Source organism: Podarcis bocagei (assembly GCF_964188305.1).
Source record: "Podarcis bocagei genome assembly, chromosome: 10".
In the NCBI taxonomy this organism is placed as follows: Eukaryota; Metazoa; Chordata; class Lepidosauria; order Squamata; family Lacertidae; genus Podarcis; species Podarcis bocagei.
The window spans coordinates 48,157,028-48,175,044 of NC_138135.1; the positions used below are offsets into that span (position 1 = coordinate 48,157,028).

General features: G+C 45.7%; 1 protein-coding gene across 2 annotated transcripts in view; it reads right to left on the reverse strand.

Moving 5' to 3' along the window:
• Positions 1–18,017, reverse strand: part of MYRFL (myelin regulatory factor like) — a 39,913-nt gene that overhangs the window by 13,531 nt on the left and 8,365 nt on the right. For both annotated transcript variants that reach the window (XM_081211940.1, XM_081211941.1), the window contains exons 7-13: positions 11,378–11,573; positions 10,891–10,967; positions 8,738–8,848; positions 7,133–7,223; positions 4,666–4,866; positions 3,311–3,419; positions 2,416–2,525 (exon numbers count right to left, since the gene is read on the reverse strand). In XM_081211940.1, coding sequence (XP_081068066.1) covers positions 2,416–2,525; positions 3,311–3,419; positions 4,666–4,866; positions 7,133–7,223; positions 8,738–8,848; positions 10,891–10,967; positions 11,378–11,573 — 895 coding nt within the window. The remainder of the gene's footprint in view (positions 1–2,415; positions 2,526–3,310; positions 3,420–4,665; positions 4,867–7,132; positions 7,224–8,737; positions 8,849–10,890; positions 10,968–11,377; positions 11,574–18,017) is intronic.

An 18,017-nucleotide genomic window follows, 5' to 3' on the forward strand; every position in this document is an offset into this window, starting at 1 on the left:
TATGGGTTGGTGTGAGTGGGGTTCTCCTCCACAGCTCACCTCATCTTCACAGTCCTTAAAGCCTTGTACAGTGGTACCTCGGGTTAAGTACTTAATTCGTTCCGGAGGTCCGTACTTAACCTGAAACTCTTCTTAACCTGAAGCACCACTTTAGCTAATGGGGCCTCCTGCTGCTGCCGCGCCGCCGGAGCACTTCTGTTCTCATCCTGAAGCAAAGTTCTTAACCTGAAGCACTATTTCTGGGTTAGCGGAGTCTGTAACCTGAAGCGTATGTAACCCGAGGTACCACTGTACTTTCTATGTGTATACATTCTCAAAGTAGTCACAGGTAGGCTAATTTCTGGAGGAACGAGTTCAAAGTGCCTGTTCCTCCTAGCCCCACAACAGCTGAAATGGGTTAAGGGGTAGCATACCAGGTACTTGGGACCAGCAGCAGCAGGTGTGTCTCTCTCTGGTGTGATGTACACCGCAGTCCTAAGCACTTAGCACTTACTGTGCCCATGGAAGGTCCCTGGTCCAATCTTTGATGGTCATATCAGAATTCACAAAGACTGGATTTCTCAAGCTTCCCTAGAAGGAGCCACACCATTGGCTCAAGCCACATCGTTCCTCTTCACAAATGCAACCACGGGAGTGTGAAAGCAGCTCACACATGACATAAGAATGCTCCCTCAGGATCCTGGCTTTCTTCCTAGATGTTTACAGGGTTGTGATGCCTCGGCAAGCTGCCCTTTCATTCCCATTTTTCTTACTCATCACACAAACAAACACATTTCTGTACAGAGGTGCAGCCACTCCTATGGTTGAGGGAAGTTGTCTACGCAAGGCCCCCAGAATGCTATACTATTTATATCGCTGTATTTCGGCAAACTGCTTTCCCACACTATAACGTGCAAATTGAAAGCTGCCATTCAGCCTTTGAATAAAGCAGTTATTGTTCCATATGTTATTAAGCTGCCACAGTACGTTTAAGCCATACAAAACACCATTGTAAACACCACACAGAGATGGTCTGGGTTTTTTTATGGTGCCCAAATTGTACTGCCGCATATGATATGTAGCCTAAACAAAACCTACACAGTTGGGAAAGCCCACACAATCAACAGAGACAAGACATTCCACAATTGGTTCGCTGAAGGGTATCTTCAAAACACTCATGGTCTTGAAGCCATTACATCGATGACATGCCCTGCACAGGAGATATGAATCTGATGCCTTCCCAACCGGTCATGCCCAGATCTCCACAAAAGTATAGTTTGTATGAGGAGAGGGAAACAGACTGGAGTTTTATTAAGTCACAAGGTCCCGCAGAGTGCCAGAGCTTGCAGCCATTTAAGTGAAACTGTGCAAGTTTATAGTGAAATCCACAAGAGGGGAGGGGCCTGCTAAAACAAAAAGTTGCAGTGTAGACCATTCCTCTTCTTTTGTACACCCCTCCAGGCTGCTGATGCCTGCTCTTTTGTGGAGGTGGATAGTGCTCTTTTGGCAACATAAGGACTGGCACTCAGATAATTTACATCAATATTAGTATGGGGTACCCAATGTAATGCCCTGTTGTTGGACTACAACTCCCATCATCCCTGACCATTGGCCTTGCTGACTGAGGCTGATGGAAGCTGGAGTCCAGAATCTGTAGTGCACCACATTGGCAACCTCAGGTATATACTATTAATATTTTCAGAAACAATCAAATTCGGCACATTTTTTCTGAACGGATGCAAGTATGGTTAACCTATTCCCCTTTGTGAAAATGCTCTTCTCCCATCAGGACCCAGTGATAAGAAAAATACAGGTCTACTTTATCTTGAGCAGCCTGAAGATCTGAAAGATCCAAATGATGAGGCCTAACATTTAATTCATGTTTTCCCTTGGTCCCATTTCATGCCAATGGTACAGGACTGAGAGTCTTGGAAGTTAATTCAGCTGGCAACATTGCCATAACACGTTGGCCAAAGGGAGATCCTTATGAAAGGAAGGAAGAGCTTGTTATTACTACTTTTTTATTTCCAATGTATATTCCGCTTTTCCTCAAGGAAGCTCAAAGTGGCATACATGAATCTCTCCCCCCCCCCCACTCCCATTTTATCTTAACCACAATCCTTTGAGGTAGGCCAAGTCAATAGAGTGTGGCTGGCCTAAGGTCTTCTTGTGCACAAGGCCGAGTTGGGATTTGACCCTGGGTCTCCCCAGTTCAACATTCTGAGGTTGCCCTCTCCCTTTCCTTGCTAGGATGGGACACCTGTTTCTAATCACTGCTGTATTAAAACACAGAACCATCAAAGAGTAGACTATTACTTCTCTAGAAGGTGACTCTCAAAAACGATGTGACTAATCATGAACACTAATTACAGTGAACTTACAACTTCTCTTTTTCAAAGCAAGATGGTTTACTGCACTGTAGGAAAACAGAATTACCTTATCAACCATGAGGAAATGATCCACTTTTTCTCCATTTTCACATGTTAAGTCTCCAGTGTCTCTCACAGCTCTTGGCAGAAGTTCCTGAACTTCCTGGGCAATTACTCCTGCTCACAAAAAAATAAGAGAAGGGGTGCAACTGAAAGCAGAACATTTCTCACAGGGGGTTCCTTCTGTAAGCACTCATTGTTGCTTTACCTAGAAGCTAGAAGTTTTATTTTATTCTTAAGCACTGTAAATATTAATAAACAATGGATTACTGACTGCTATGGAAAACAGGGAGGACCTCCCTCCAAACGGAATGGAGTATCCTGAAAAAAGGACATGGCTTATTGATTTGAATCCCGAACAGAAGCATTCCACACTGCAATATTTTGTTGCAGATTCCACTTGTCTAGGTGCAATGCCTGTATGTAGTCCCTGGTATAACCCAGGGGACTATTCCTCCCAGTTCAGACCCTTGGCCCACCTGCACATTTTGTACCTTATTATTTACTGGAAGACAGAGGCACCCCAATTTTGGAGCGCCCTCTCTAAAAAGGTTGACCAGGTACCTACTATGAGGTGTTTCCTGTGCTAGGCAACTCCCTTTTTATTTCCCCCAATATTCCAGACACTTTTCTGAACTTGGGGCCTTGTGTAAAGGTTTGCTGTTGTGTTCGCATTTGCATTTTAGGTGTTTTGTTCTTTTGCCCATTGCCCTGGGGATGTGATTGAAGGGCAGTCTAAAAAACACAATACAATGCAATTGATACATTCATTAATTGGATTACTGCGTTACGTTTGACTGCCAAGGCAAACACTGCAATATTATAAAGGAAGATGATGCTGGGGTGTATTCAAGATTATTATGCCTGAAGACCTGAAAACAACAGATGATTTGATGGAATACCTGTTTCATGGATCTGGTTAATCCCCATAACAGATGCAAACTCGGGCTTGTAGTCGTATTCAACCAGCCGCATCTGTGCTATTCTTCTCAGCTGCTCATGCGTATCAACCTAATTGACCAAAGACAAGGCTTAGCGTGTTCAAATATTTAACACAGTCAAGTCATGTCAAAGGGCTTTCATGTGCACGTGCTTTTGAAGTCTGAGGTGGCTGCAGTTAATATGCCTAGTTGTTATTAAGCAGCTTTAATGCCCCCATATTCCAATTCGTATTTTGAGGCAAATGGAGAGGCAGTGCTATTTATCTAGAAAAAGAGGTGCAGGAACTCACCACAAACACCTCCCTCGTTCTCTTATAATGGCAATGGCACCCACCTGGGATGGGGGGAGCCGTAGGGAGAGGGTTTCCACAAGGTGGGGTACCCCATTTTTGCCAATTTCAGCTTACCTACTGAAATAATCTGTGACATATCCCACACCATTCCAGAGGCTTCCTCAACCCTCAGGAGTAGCTTTCTGAGGATCACAGGGGGCTGAAACTGATAGGGCAGGTTGTTGAAAATTGAGTGCCATGTTTTGTACAAGTACAGAAGTGCTTTCCACTAGTGCAAAACCACCACTGGATGCAACCCAGATACAGTCGTACCTTGGTTCTCAAACGCCTGGTGACTCAAACGTTTTGGCTCCCGAATGCCGCAAACCCGGAAGTGAGTGTTCTGGTTTGCGAACATTTTTTGGAAGCCGAACGTCCGACACAGTTTCCGAGTGAGTGCAGGAAGTTCCTGCAGCCAATCAGAAGCCGCGCCTTAGATTTCTAACGTTTTTGGAAGTAAAAGGGACTTCTGGAATGGATTCCATTTGAGAACTAAGGTGCGACTGTACAGACTTCAAAACGTAGTCAGGATAGGTTCCTTTAAAAATAGTTCAATGACCAGCATCTCCAGGTGGGCTGGGGGAGATTCCGGCCTTAAACCCTGGAGAGTCGCTGCCAGTCAGTGTAGACAATACTGAGTGAGATGGACCAATAGTCTGACTCCGTATAAGGCCGCTTCTTATGTTCCTCACTTCCCACTTAATGGAAATGATGGGGACAACCCCTTCCCCATATAACTACTGCCAGCCTGAGTTGGCAATACTGGCCTAGATGGACAAAATACTTTTATGCCGTATAAGGCAGCTTCTTATTTTTTCCTTCCTCCACATCCCTTCTGGCACCCTGCTTTCAAAAGTTTTTAAGCTATGAGGCAAAAGCTATGAAACATCTGGTTACTTCGCAACGCAATGCCTGCCTCTCAGTTGCCGCCTCCATGCGAACATGCGCTGCTGTGTTGGGAAATTACTTCCCTGACTCACTCACCTCCTGGATATTCTGTTTGGCTCGCCTGTCAGATGGATGCATGACTGCTCCCATAACTTTCATGTTTCCACAGACAACCAGGGCTTCATCTGGTGCGTCTGTGTTAATTCCCACTCGACCGTGGCAAACGGCGGTTTCAGGAACATGTCCTCGCTGCCAGAGCGTATCGCTGTCATTCTCAAACTGTCCAGGGTTAGAGGCCTGAAAACATTTTCAGGTCAGTAGCGTACAAACACAGAACTCGTTTTCTAAGGGGGGGGGATTAGTACCATGCAAAATCCTTCCAGAGAAATGCACCCTCATGCTTCTTTGTGACACAGCAAAATTAACAGCTGGGTAAAAACAACCTCACCCAAAAGGAGTCGGTGTGTGTTGAAATACTTTAAAGATGCAACAGGGGGCAAGGAAGGGAAGACCTGAAGCAAACATCTGGTCCAAAATCACCTCACTGAATCTTATCAGAGAGGGAAGGGGGGCAGGATGGAGGATGGGATTGGGAGCATCTACTAAAGCAAAGTGACTTTCAAAAGTGCACAACTGATATTAGACAAATCTGGCTAGATAACAAGAAAAGAATCTGCAATGGCATAAATCCCCCAAAGGGGTGTTCTGGCGCATGGCCTGAGCAGGACAGGGCAAGTGTCCCAAAAAACCTGGGACATCCCATTTTTTCCTCTGAAGAGGATGGTGGCCATTTTGGGTGCCATGATCTCAGGCAATTTTCCCCTTTAAAAAGCAGCTTTACTGGGCCACGATATTGTGCAGCTCCCCCAAACGCACGTTTTTGGGCGCCGTGCCCAAAAAAGCACTTTCAGAGGGGATAATCGCGGTGTGAAATAGCACAAGGTCATGGCGTCCAAAATGGCCGCCATCCTTTCACAAGAAAAAGATGGCATCCCAGAAGATGGCGTCCTGGTTTTTGTCTTTGGTGTACCGGAAGGTCTGAGAAGAGACTTGCACCTATTCCCAACCCTGTTCAGCTCAGTCATGTCCTCAAAACTCAGGCCCACCCTCCATGCAGTTTCAGCCAGCAATAATCCCTTGCCAGAGAGTCCTGAAGGAAGCTTGGAACAAGGGTAAGAGCATAAATTACACTGGCCTAAATTATGCCCGCTTCCTGTTATTAGGATTGCTCTGTCACCTGGCAATAAATTTCACTCAACTCAGCCGGACGTAATTCTGAGTAGACATGCCTAGGATTGTGCTGTAAACACTATAACATTTCACTGGAACATCTTACCATTCAGGGAAGTGGGAAGAGAATGCAAAATTAGGGCAGGTGTTCAAAATACGACGAAGCTGAGATTCTAGTGATTTATTAGCGTTTATTTTAAAAAAGAACAGACAAATGGGAATTCAAGGATTCCCATTTGTATCCAAGCAAAACAGCACCGGGGGAAGCTTCCTTTCTTTTTAACCGTTCTCTGCCATCTGTAAGTATGTGGAGCCAAGCACCTCACAATTAGAGCATGATCTGATATGCCTGTTAACCACAACTCGGTGAGTAGATGGCTGAGTTTTCCCAGTATTGCAGGAAAAGCAGAGCAGAGCTTCTCTCTTACGGGCCTTTGCTGCACATACCAAGTTAAGCAGAGATTTCAGATGCATGAGATCTTATTACAATTTTATTCCTCTTCAGGCATTCTTAATTTGTATCTGGGGTGGCAGGACTCTGCATGACACCCCAGCCCCCTCCACCCTGACCTTCCCACATTGAGTGGCACAATCTGGAGATGGGGGATGGAACCAAGATCAGCTGTGTGCCGTTAGAATTCCCTCTCAGACCATCTCAATCAACGCAGGAAGGTTGTGGTGGGTTGGTAAAGGGGTCAGGCTGAGATATGTGGTCTTGTGCCTCTCCTTGGATGCAAACCAAGAAGGCCTGAAAAGAGCTTTTGTTTACATGGCAGTCGTGGAATTTTTGGATGCTTGTTTTTAATTGTTTTGCTTTTAGTTTGTTTTTAAATTTTTTTAAAAATGATTTTACTGCATGGTTTTATATAGTTGCAAACGGATGTGATGTATTTCTAGAATGCAGCGGTATATAATATATTTTTTTACAAATAGATTTTTAAAATGCCAACTTTTGAATGAACATTTGCAACCCACGCTTTCGTGGTGATCGAAATAGTAAACATGGGTTATCCCGCTTTTATTCTCACAGACGTCATGTGAGTTAGCCCAGGCTATGAGACCATTCCAGTTCCAAGCGCTGGATGCACTTGGCAGCCCCTTGCAATTGCAAGGACTTTTTAGCATCCCAACTTTCACAGGAATAAAATGGAAGATAAGACATGCTTCCCACTGCAAGCACAAAGGTGGGGGAAGGGAGGAAGAGGTGGGGCAAAGAGTGCGAAACCATTACTGCAGCAGCAAAGCCACCCCATAAATCTCAATAGTCATACTGCGCAGCTGAGGTGAAGAGCAGTAACAAAACACAGAGGGACGTATCCGGCAGTGGACCTACCCTGACAATGATCCTTTCCGAAACATGAGCAGCCACCAAATAAGGCTGGTCTTGACTGACGGCGTACAACCCAGCAACTAACATGAAGTACCTAAACAGAATGTTGTTTTTTAAATTAGAAAATCATTTCAAGCATTAAAAAAATCACAGACATGGCCAAGAATTCCGGAAACAAAGGGGTGTACGCCTCAAAAACAGAGAAGCTTCCTGTAGTCTGTCCAAGACTTACATTACAAGGATGCTAATGCTGTCCAAACCACACCCAAAGTTGAGATTTCCCTTTGAGTAAGGTTGCAAGCCGAAACCCACTTATCTGGAAGTCAATGCTATTGAGTCAATGGCACTTACTTCTGAGTAGACATGCTTAAGAGCTTGCCTGACAAAGTTTCTCTCTCTCTCTCTCTCTCTCTCTCTCTCTCTCTCTCTCTCTCCCCAGCCCCCAGGGGATCCCACACCTGAAGCTGGGATTTACTTTTGAGTAAACATACTGTGACACTCCACCCCAACCTCTGAGTGGTGTGAGATTCCAGGGTCTTGTGTCCTTACCAGAGTCTGTGTTTCTGTTTGGACAATGAGGCACAACAGAGATTGCAATGTCTATATGATATATGGTTTATTTACACATATGTACATCCCAGGCAGTGGAAGACAGGAGTGCCTGGTGTGCTCTGGTCCATGGGGTCACAAAGAGTCGGACACGACTAAATGACTAAACTAAACAACAACAACATGAGCCTAGATAGTGAGAGTGCAGAGCATTCAGAACCCAACAGGGTCCTGTCCTTCTACTGCTGTAGCCTCGGATTCCAAGAGACCCCCAAACATTGTGTCTGACCTTCTCTGCAGCATGAAACAGACAGCCTACCTCATGCTCCTCCCCTGTCCAGCTTGCAAAACTGGCACCTTTTCCTGTTTGCTTACCTCTTTTTCCACTGCATTCTGTCTCCCACCTTCCTGAAACTCTGGCCTTTTGTCTCTGTTAATTATCTCCCACCTCAGAGAGGGGCTTTCACCATTTGCCACCAGGGCCAGAGACTCTCTGCTAATGGCCTTCCTTGTGCTCTTTTCATGGTTCATCTCTCCAGGCAATGACTTCATCAGGAAGCCAGCCTGGCTAATGTTTTAACATGACTTATATTTTAACATGCTAAATTCAGGCACCCCGGAATTAGAAGTGGGGTCCAGGATTAGAAGGAGACACCAGGCACCCCACAAACTTATAACAATACATACACTAAGGTTGCAATCCTAAATCCACTTACCTCAGAGTAAGGCCCATTATTTCAATGGAATTTGCTTTAAGTAGACATGTTTCGGATTGTGCTGTAAGGTTGCACATGCCGTATACATTAATTAGACAATAGATATTCGCTGTTCTGAACAGTGGGACTACATGTGCAAAGGCTTACCTGGACATAAACCCCTCTGCATTGAATGGGACGACTGAGAAGTGTGTATACACACACACACACACACACACAAATCTATATGAGAGATTTTCATGGACCAGAAAAATGTGAGATAACAGAGGAGCTGAAGAGTAATGAGCCTTAAAACATAATCACATGGTGAAATGTGTGAAATGCTTGCTGTCAAATGCAATACCTTTGGTCAGGGTTAGGTTTTCCTTTCTTCCTCATATTATTGGCTGTTGTTTCACTAAAGTGCAATCGTGCCAAGGTTACTTTGGTCACCTGGTCTCCTGGCAGATCAACTCTATAGCACAAAAGGGGGAAAGCACACAGATATCAGTTTAACTGTTAATTCACAGCAAATTTTCCACAAGGTGCCTAATAAGTTAAACTCTCAGTCCTTAACAGAGGTGAGCATTCGCCATCTATGTTATTTTTTTAAATAACTTGTAACACACATGCACTTCAAAGAGAGCAACCCCTAATTTGAGGTGGCAGTGATAATAGGTGACTTTGCTCCCCACTTCCTGCACCCCAATTTAATTGCCTCTCTCAAGTATTCACCTATTTACATTTGTGAAAAGATGTATATTGCGTGGTATCACCAGATTATTGACAGATAATTGGCAAGACAACTTGTGAAGACTCATTTTTGGCTAATGCTCTGCTGAATCTTCTTACAGCCAGATGCTCCCAGATCTCAACAGTTTTGGATTCCTTCCCTGGTGCTTTCCATCTCCCAAATGACATATCCCTCACCTCAAATACTCCTGAAGTGTAGGTGGGTTCCCATGATGCAAGACGCAGTGATAACAGCAAGAACCTTTATCTAACTACATAACTGGGAAACAGGGGCAAAGCAACTGCTTATATACATTCCTGAAAGCCTGGGCCACTCCCACTCCCAACATGATTGGCTGTCTAAACTTCCAAGCTGCGAATCACGACTCAGAATTCAAGGGCCAATGGCAGAGGCCCAAATCCTGAAATGTTCTGTGTGATTGGACATCATGTATTGAATCAGAACACAAGAGCTCAGAATCCTTAGTCCAGACTCAAGCTCAGGCAAACACAGACCACTGAATACATAACACCTCCCAGGAAAAAGATATGTCTTTGGCCTTCTCATCAGCAAAACAATGATGTAGGCAGAGGAACATGGAAACAGGACTGGAGCTCCTCAACAAGCATCAATTGCAAAAGAGCCCAACTAAACATGACAGCATCCGCAAGATTAGCAATTGCATGAATGGCTTGCTAAACTAAACAGTGGGTCTGGTGGGTCCAGTTTGGACCCTGGCAGATTGCAATGGTGGAAGGGGGTCTTCAATGCCTACTGAAGTCCCAATTGAGATTGGGCCTGAGGAACACCCATACTATCCACTTTTTAAAAATCACTTATGCAGTTACTAATTGTGGTGAATGATGTCACATCTAATTTGGTCCCCAGGCTGTGCATGCAGGATCTCAGCCTACCCACAGGGAGGAAGTTGCCCTAAGGTGTCTTTCTATGGAAAAGTAAAAGGATGGAGCTCATTGGTACTCACACTTCCTAATCCTAAAGGTAGTACTGCCACGATCCATGGATTATTGACAAATGCAGACAGGCAGCACCTAAAGATGCTAAATTTAAGAATACAGTGATACCTCGGGTTAAGTACTTAATTCGTTCCGGAGGTCTGTTCTTAACCTGAAACTGTTCTTAACCTGAGGTACCACTTTAGCTAATGGGGCCGCCTGCTGCCGCCGGAGCACGATTTCTGTTCTCATCCTGAAGCAAAGTTCTTAACCCGAGGTACTATTTCTGGGTTAGAGACTTAACCATCCAGGGGTCCTTTACCTTTACCTTACCTTTACTAAATTTAGAGTTAGTAAAAAAGTTTTTCTGACTCAGTAGTGCACAGCTTAAACAGTTTAGTGGCTTTAGCAAATGAATAGTTAGGGTGTCCACACTTCCCCTTGTGCCATGCCTAGAAAACATGGGTCTGAGCAGTTCTCCACTTGACCTGCCCTTTTTAGGCAGGGGTGGCTGGGTGGGTGGGGGTCTGGAATGGAAAGGTGCCTAGACTGGAAATCAAAAGGAGCCACTGTGATATTTCTGACCAGAAGAGTGGGATATGCCCAATGAATAACTGAATGGATACATATACTTACTTGTTAAGTACAGTGTTTTATTATGCTTTTATATTTGTAGGAAGCCGCTAAGAGTGACTGGGGCAACCCAGTCCGATGGGCAGGGTACTACTACTACTACTACTACTACTAATAATAATAATAATAATAATAATAATAATAATAATGTGTGGGTTTTGGTGTTTTGTGCTTTGTATGTTTGTTTTTACTTACTGAACAGGGTGGAAAGGTTTTTTGCTTCGATCAGGTTGAGATTGCTCAATGATGATTACTTGATTGGGAGCTTCCATCTAAATATGGAATAACAAGCAAAGGAGGTTTGAGACTCTCTCTCTCTCTCTCTCTCTCTCTCTCTCTCTCTCTCTCTCTCTCTCTCTCTTTTAAATACCAGAAGGTTTCTGTACATTAAGCTTATCTGGGAAAATACCTGACCTCCATCCAGGCAAGCAAGAGTGAGGATCAGAGTTCAAGGGCATATTCCAGCCACACAAAAACATTCAAGGAAGGTGTGAAGCAGGGCAAGTGAGGGGGGGGAGGCTGGGAAGAGTCCCAAGGGTTTGGAGGGCTGTATTTGCTTCCCCATACCTGCCCTAAAAGGTAGCATAGAAGCATCTGAAATAAATTAATAATGAAAATGAGAAAGAAAGAAAGAAAGAAAGAAAGAAAGAAAGAAAGAAAGAAAGAAAGAAAACACACTTGCCTTAATACCAAAAGTTTTCAAGTAAAACGTTTCTACTGGCTTCAGCCCCAAATGGGTTTTGACGAATTTTGGGTGTCCAACCACTCGAATGTAGACTGTGATCTGGAAATGGTTTTTCTTCTGACAAACAAAAGCGCTATCTACTGTTGAAAAATTAAATCCTTTGTTTGTAACAATGTAATATCCCACATCTGGGCTGGAAAAAAACACACACAAGAGGAATCTGTAAGTGGAATAATATTTCAGCAAGTCACGTCACCCAGACAATATCATAGATGTGGATACTCCAGTAACAAATTATTCATGTCTTTTTGGAGGGGGATCTCTGAAGTAATAATGGATTCTTAAATTGGCTTTTAATGCCGTACAGGAAATAGGTAGAGATACTTAAACACCTCAAGTACTTCCTTTTTAAGAGAGTGATTGGCTCCTTCCAGGGCTGACAGGAAGCAGAAAGGAGCACTGTTGCTCACAATGCCTCTCTGACGCAGTGAGCGAAAAGGCTACTCATTTTTCTCATGTAACCCTCATTTTAAAACATCCAGTCAGATATTTATGACAGTCAACCAACCAATAAGTCAAAATACAAATATGAAATGCAAAAGCACAGCCTCAGCAAAAAAAAACCCATTTATTTTAAAAAATGCCTAGCTAAGAACTAACAGCCACATCAGGTCTAAGAGACATGCTGATGTTTTGCAGCTGCTCATTAATAAATGTAGTAGCACCCTCAAGGAAGATACTCTTTATGTATACTCTTTAAGATTGAGGATATATTGTGTGCCATCAAACCCCCTGATGTAAACGACAGTAAAAAAATACATGGAAGATTGTTTCAACCTCCTGCAGTATTATCCAGTAGAATTTTTCTGGGTAATAAAAAATTTCCTACATTTGTAGTCTCACGGAGATTAACACCCACTTCAACTGATCTCCAGTTTAGTTAATATAAGTATGTTTCTTTCTACTTCCTTGTGTCTGTTTCACTTAATGCTAGCAACAGATCTGGAAAATGTATGCCCCTGGGGTTTCCAAATTGCTTCTTTGTCCTAAAATCATAGGCATAACCTGAGACCTGCAGCAGGCTCTAGCAGGGACATATCCAACCAAGTCTACAATCTCCCATCTTGAGACAGCAACAACATCAAGCCCATTTTTGTTCCTCATTTGCTTATTTGTTTCCCTCCTCAGCCTCCATCCCAGTCCACAGCTTTGTGTTACATCTCAGCCTGGAGAAGAATTCTGGAGAGCATTGAACCTACGTACATCCTATTTTGTGACATTTTGTTTTGGTCCTAATAAATATACTGTGCAACGTGGATTAGGAGGTGATCACTATGCAGAGTCACTATGAGGATGGCTGCTATCATGTGCTGTTTAAACGTGTGTTTCTACCAAATGTGAGACCCTTCTTTTCTGCTATCGTGTATGGAGCAAAGGTCTCAAAGGCCGTCTAGAAAGAAGCAGTGAATTAGCTATCTAGGACAATTGTGCCTCTCTGTCTGCATCTCTGTAATACATCACTTGAAAGCTACAGCCCAAGACTCAAAGTCTCCATTATATAGAGTCACTTTGTTCATTAAAGGAAGGCTGAACAATGATCCCTTGTCACATGGTACTGTGGAAACCCACTTTCCTCCCAGCAAATGAAAGGTAGCTCTTTGGGATTCCTCCTTTCACTCGGCCATTAGAGGTTAGAATGTATAGACTTTTGCAAAAGATTTATTTCAACTTTATGGTCTCTCGGGATGGTGAAGAAAGAGCAAATGGTCCCTTTTGAGACCTGTCACTTTCTTCATGAGATTTTAATCTATGGCAGAGAAGAGAACCAGCTCATAAATAGTCCACTCACTTCTGGATTTGTAAAGCATGTAATAAAGAGGATATCAAGTTTCAAAGATACAAATGTCTGAAAATCAGGCTTTATCTGTATTTTTAAATCTTTCTTCTACATTGGAGAGTAAACATTTGGTAGTCCCAATATTACCCTGCTGGTGAAAGAATAGATATGCCCAGTTTTGGACAATGAAGACAAAAAAATATATAGACTGAGAAGATATTCACTACTTCTCTTTTGTATTGCGGACACCTCCACCCCAGCCCAGTCTCATATCCCTGCTCATATTATGGGACTACTTCTAAAAAGATGATAAAGCAAGAAATGTGTGATGGGATGATTAGCTGCTTGTGCGTAAAATCGTGGTCCCTCTGAGTTTGTGCAACTCCACAAACCTCTGTGTGTGATAGAGCTCCTCAAACATGTCTGCCCTAGTCACTTGTAGATTCCGACAGTGGTTTTTTTCGGAATCGTCTCCAGCATAAGAGCTCCTTAACGGAAACCCGCCTTCTGGACTCACGGCGTGACAGTTTCCGGCGAGGCGTGGGTCTCCCTATGGGAGCTTCAGATACCTCCCCACTGTTCTCGCTGGAAGCGTCTCTGAGCCCTCCCTCCTGCTCGCATTCCCTCAGAGATCCACTCCTCCCCCTGCTGGTTCCTGCTTCGGCTGTTGAGTCTCTTCCTTCCTCCCTGAGCCCCTCCACCACCTGTTCCTCCGATGGCAGTTCCCTGACATCCACCTCCCCTCCAGGGCCCCCCTCACCCCCTCCCATTTCCTCTCCTCTGGGAGGTGAAGAGGTAAAACCCCGAAAAGAATCTTCTTCATCTTCAGACGTCTCAAACAATTCCCTCCATCGATCGCCGTCCTGGCTCGCTGAATCCTCCTCCTCCTCGGAATCTGTGAACCCCTCCAACTCCTCTTCTTCGTCGGTGGTGGCAAAGTATTCCCTCCGGAACCTCGCTACAGGCTGAGGTTTACGTGGGAACCTCTGATGAAAAGTTTCTATTAAAACTTCGTCATTGACATCCTCTGCCCTAACCCAGGTGTTTTCCGACTCCGGTTCCCCTTCCCACATTACCAAATACTCTACTTGATCTCCCTTCCACCTGGAATCGAGGATCTCCGCTACATTGTAGCTTTGTTCCCTTTCCTCCATTGCTGGTCCCCGAGTGACCCTCCCTTCTCTGTCCCCTTTATACAGTGACAGCAATGACCTGTGGAAAACTGGGTGCAGCTTCATGTGGTTCGGTAACCGGAGTCTGAAAGCCACTGGATTGACCTGTTGTGTGATTTCAAATGGGCCCAGTCTTTTGGGTCTTAACTTCTTACAACCCCCTTTGAAGGGTAACCCTTGGGTTGACAGCTACACTTGGTCCCCCACCCTAATGGTTTCACCTTCTCTCCTGTGTTTGTTTGCCTGCCTCTTATATTCCTCCTTGGCCCTGTCTAAGTTAAGTTGGAGCTGGTGATGGATAGCTTCCATTTCTTCTACGAACTGTTCGGCAGCTGGAACGCTCCATCTCTCCCCTTCCCCCCCTGGGAAAGCCCTGGGATGGCACCCGTAATTTGCCAAAAAGGGGCTCATCCCCGTGGACACGTTCTCCGCATTGTTGTAGGCAAATTCCGCCAATGCCAACTTCTCCACCCAATCATTCTCTCTGTCATTGACGTAACACCTCAAATATTGTTGGAGGATGCCATTGGCTCTTTCCGCCTGCCCATTGGTTTCAGGATGCCGGGCAGTCGAGAAATTTACCTCTACATGCAGTAAGCTCATGAGCTTCCTCCAGAACCTGGAAGTAAATTGTTTCCCCCGGTCTGAAACCACCCTCAAGGGGGCGCCATGCAACCTAAACACATTTTCTACAAACAATTTAGCGGTTTCTTCTGCCGTGACCGCATGCGAGCAGGCTATAAAGTGTGCCATTTTGGTTAACAGGTCTACCACAACCATGATGGCTGTTTTCCCTCTGGACCTTGGCAGATCAGTCATGAAATCTATAGCCACTGCTTCCCATGGTCTTTCTGGTGTGGGTAGCGGTTCTAATAACCCTGCCGGCGCCCGCCTTTCCCCTTTGGCTCGCTGGCATTGGTCACAACTCCTCACATACTCCCGCACGTCTTCCCTGACCTTAGGCCACCAAAATTCCCTGGTCACCAGCCACATGGTTCTGTGTTGCCCAAAATGCCCCGCTGTGGGGCTATCGTGCAGCTGCTTGAGTACCTTCCCCCTCAACTCTCCTTCAGGTATATATAACGCTCCCTTGTAGTACAACGCCCCGTTTCTCTCCTCAAAACCTCCGGGTTTATCTCCCTCCCTCCTGAGTCCCCTGAGTTTGTCCTGTGCGTATTCATCGTTCTCCGTTCCCTCTACCAGTTCTCTTTGCCCCACCAATGCCGCCCCACACACCCAGCGGTCCTCTGGAATGACATGTCTCTCTTCGGGTGCTCCCTCCCCTTCCAAATATTCAGGTTTACGTGAGAGAGCGTCCGCCCTAACGTTCTCTGGGCCTGGCACATAACAAATCTCAAAGTTAAATCTGGAGAACTCCTGGGCCCATCTCAACTGCCGTTGGTTGAGCACTCGTGCCGTTCTCCAATACTCTAGGTTCTTGTGGTCAGTGCACACTTGCACCTTATGTTGTGCACCAATTAGCAGGTGCCTCCATCTCCGAAAAGCCTCATGGATAGCAAGAAGTTCTCGATCGTACACCGTGTAGTTCCTCTCGGATTTGTTCAGTTTTCGTGGAAAAAAAGCACACGGTCTCCACTCTGACTCCTCCCCCCCTGGCTGCAGGAGAAGCACCGCCCCAATGGCTCTGTCTGATGCGTCTGTTTCGACTCTCATCTTTTTTTGTAAATCCACATGCAGAAGTTGTTCTTCAGAGGCGAAGGCCCTTTTTAGCTCCTCAAAAGCTCGCTCCGCCTCCTCAGTCCAAACAAATTTCTTCTTACTGCTGAGACAGTCCGTTATGGGCGCCGTCAGGTGGGCAAAGTTTCGGATGAACTTACGGTAAAAGTTCCCAAACCCTAGGAACCTCTGCACATCCTTCTTTGTTTTGGGAGTTTTCCCTTCCAGCACTGCCTGGACCTTGCCGGGATCCATAGCCAATCCCTTGTCTGACAGGCGGTACCCCAGGAACTCTACCTCCTTGGTATGAAACTGACACTTCTCCAGTTTCACCCACAGCCGGTTGTCTAGCAGCCTGCGCAACACTTCTCTGACGTCCCTCACATGCTGCTCCTCATTCTCAGAATACACCAACACGTCATCCAGGAAGGCCACGCAATTCTTGTAAAGCAAAGGCCCTAGTACGTGGTTCATCAGCGATTGAAAGCACGCTGAGCCTGCTTGTAATCCAAATGGCATAACGAGATATTCAAATGCCCCCAAAGGGGTGAACATGGTGGTTTTCCATTCATCCCCTTTCCTTATACGTATCAGATTGTACGCCCCCCTTAGGTCCAGCTTGGTAAAAATCTTTCCCTTCCGCACCCTGTTCAAAATGTCATCTATTCTAGGCATGGGAAAGGCCAATGGTTCTGACACTGCGTTTAAGGCCCTAAAGTCACACACAAGTCTCGGCTTGTCCGTGTTTTTTTTATCCACAAAAAACACTGGGCTACCTCCCACTGCCCTTGACTCTCTGATGAAACCCCTCTTCAGGTTCTTGTCAATGAATTCTCGTAACTCCTGCATTTCTCTGTCTGACATGGCATACAACTTGCCTGCGGGGAGCTGCGCCCCAGGCAGTAAATTGATTTGACAATCAAAGGGTCTATGCGGGGGTAGTTGGTCAGCTTCCCTTTCGCTGAACACATCGCTGAGATCTGCGTATTGTCGTGGTACCTTCACCTTCTCCGTTACTTCTGTCCCTGCTAGGGTAGCTTGGGCTCCTGCTGAACCCTTTCCCTCCCTGCAGTGTTCTAAGCAATGTGCGGAACCAAAGGAAACCACTCTCTGATGCCAGCCCACCAGTGGATCATGTAACGCCAGCCAGCTCATCCCCAAAATAATGGGAGCCCCTCCCAAGGTGGCCACATTAAACGCTATCAGTTCTGTGTGCCTTGCCACCTTCATTATCATTGGGACGGTCTGCAAGCTGACTTCCCCTCCCAACAGCTCCCTGCCATCGATCGTGGTCACCTGTAGGGGATTGCTTAAAGGGATCGTCTGTATCTGGTGCTCAGCTGCAAACTCTTTGCTCATGAAATTGCAGGAGCTGCCTGAGTCCAACAGCGCCTTAATCTTCAGAGGGTATCCGTTTTGCAACTCTAGTGACACTTCTATCACTAGGGCAGGTTTGGGAGGTTCTGGCATGGGCACTTTCACTGCTCTTTGGCCTGGCTGCTGTGCCCCGACGGTGGCAGCCAGGCGTTGGCTTTTACTTGCTCCGATATCTCTTCCACTCCTCCCTCAACAGCTCCCACCATTCCTTGCCATTCCTTCCTCTGGGGGCAGACTCTGGCAAAGTGACCTGGCTGTTGGCAGAGATAGCATTTCCGGGCGCCTTTTCCCTCCTTCCTACCCCCTTCGCTGGGCTTTGAAACTGCGCGCGCGCGCGCTGTTCCGATTTCCATCGGCTCTGCCGGCGGGAAAGCTGGCTCAGGAATGTCTGGAATGCGGAACTCCTTCCAACGTTCCCCTTTACCTTCCCGCCTCTCCAAGGCTCTCGCCTCCTGGCGCGCTCCTATGGTCAGCGCAGATTTGGTCAGCTGATCCATAGACACCGCCCTGGGGCTCCGGGACAGTTCGTCTTTCACAGCCGAAGAAAGACCTTCTTCAAATAGCATCTGAATGG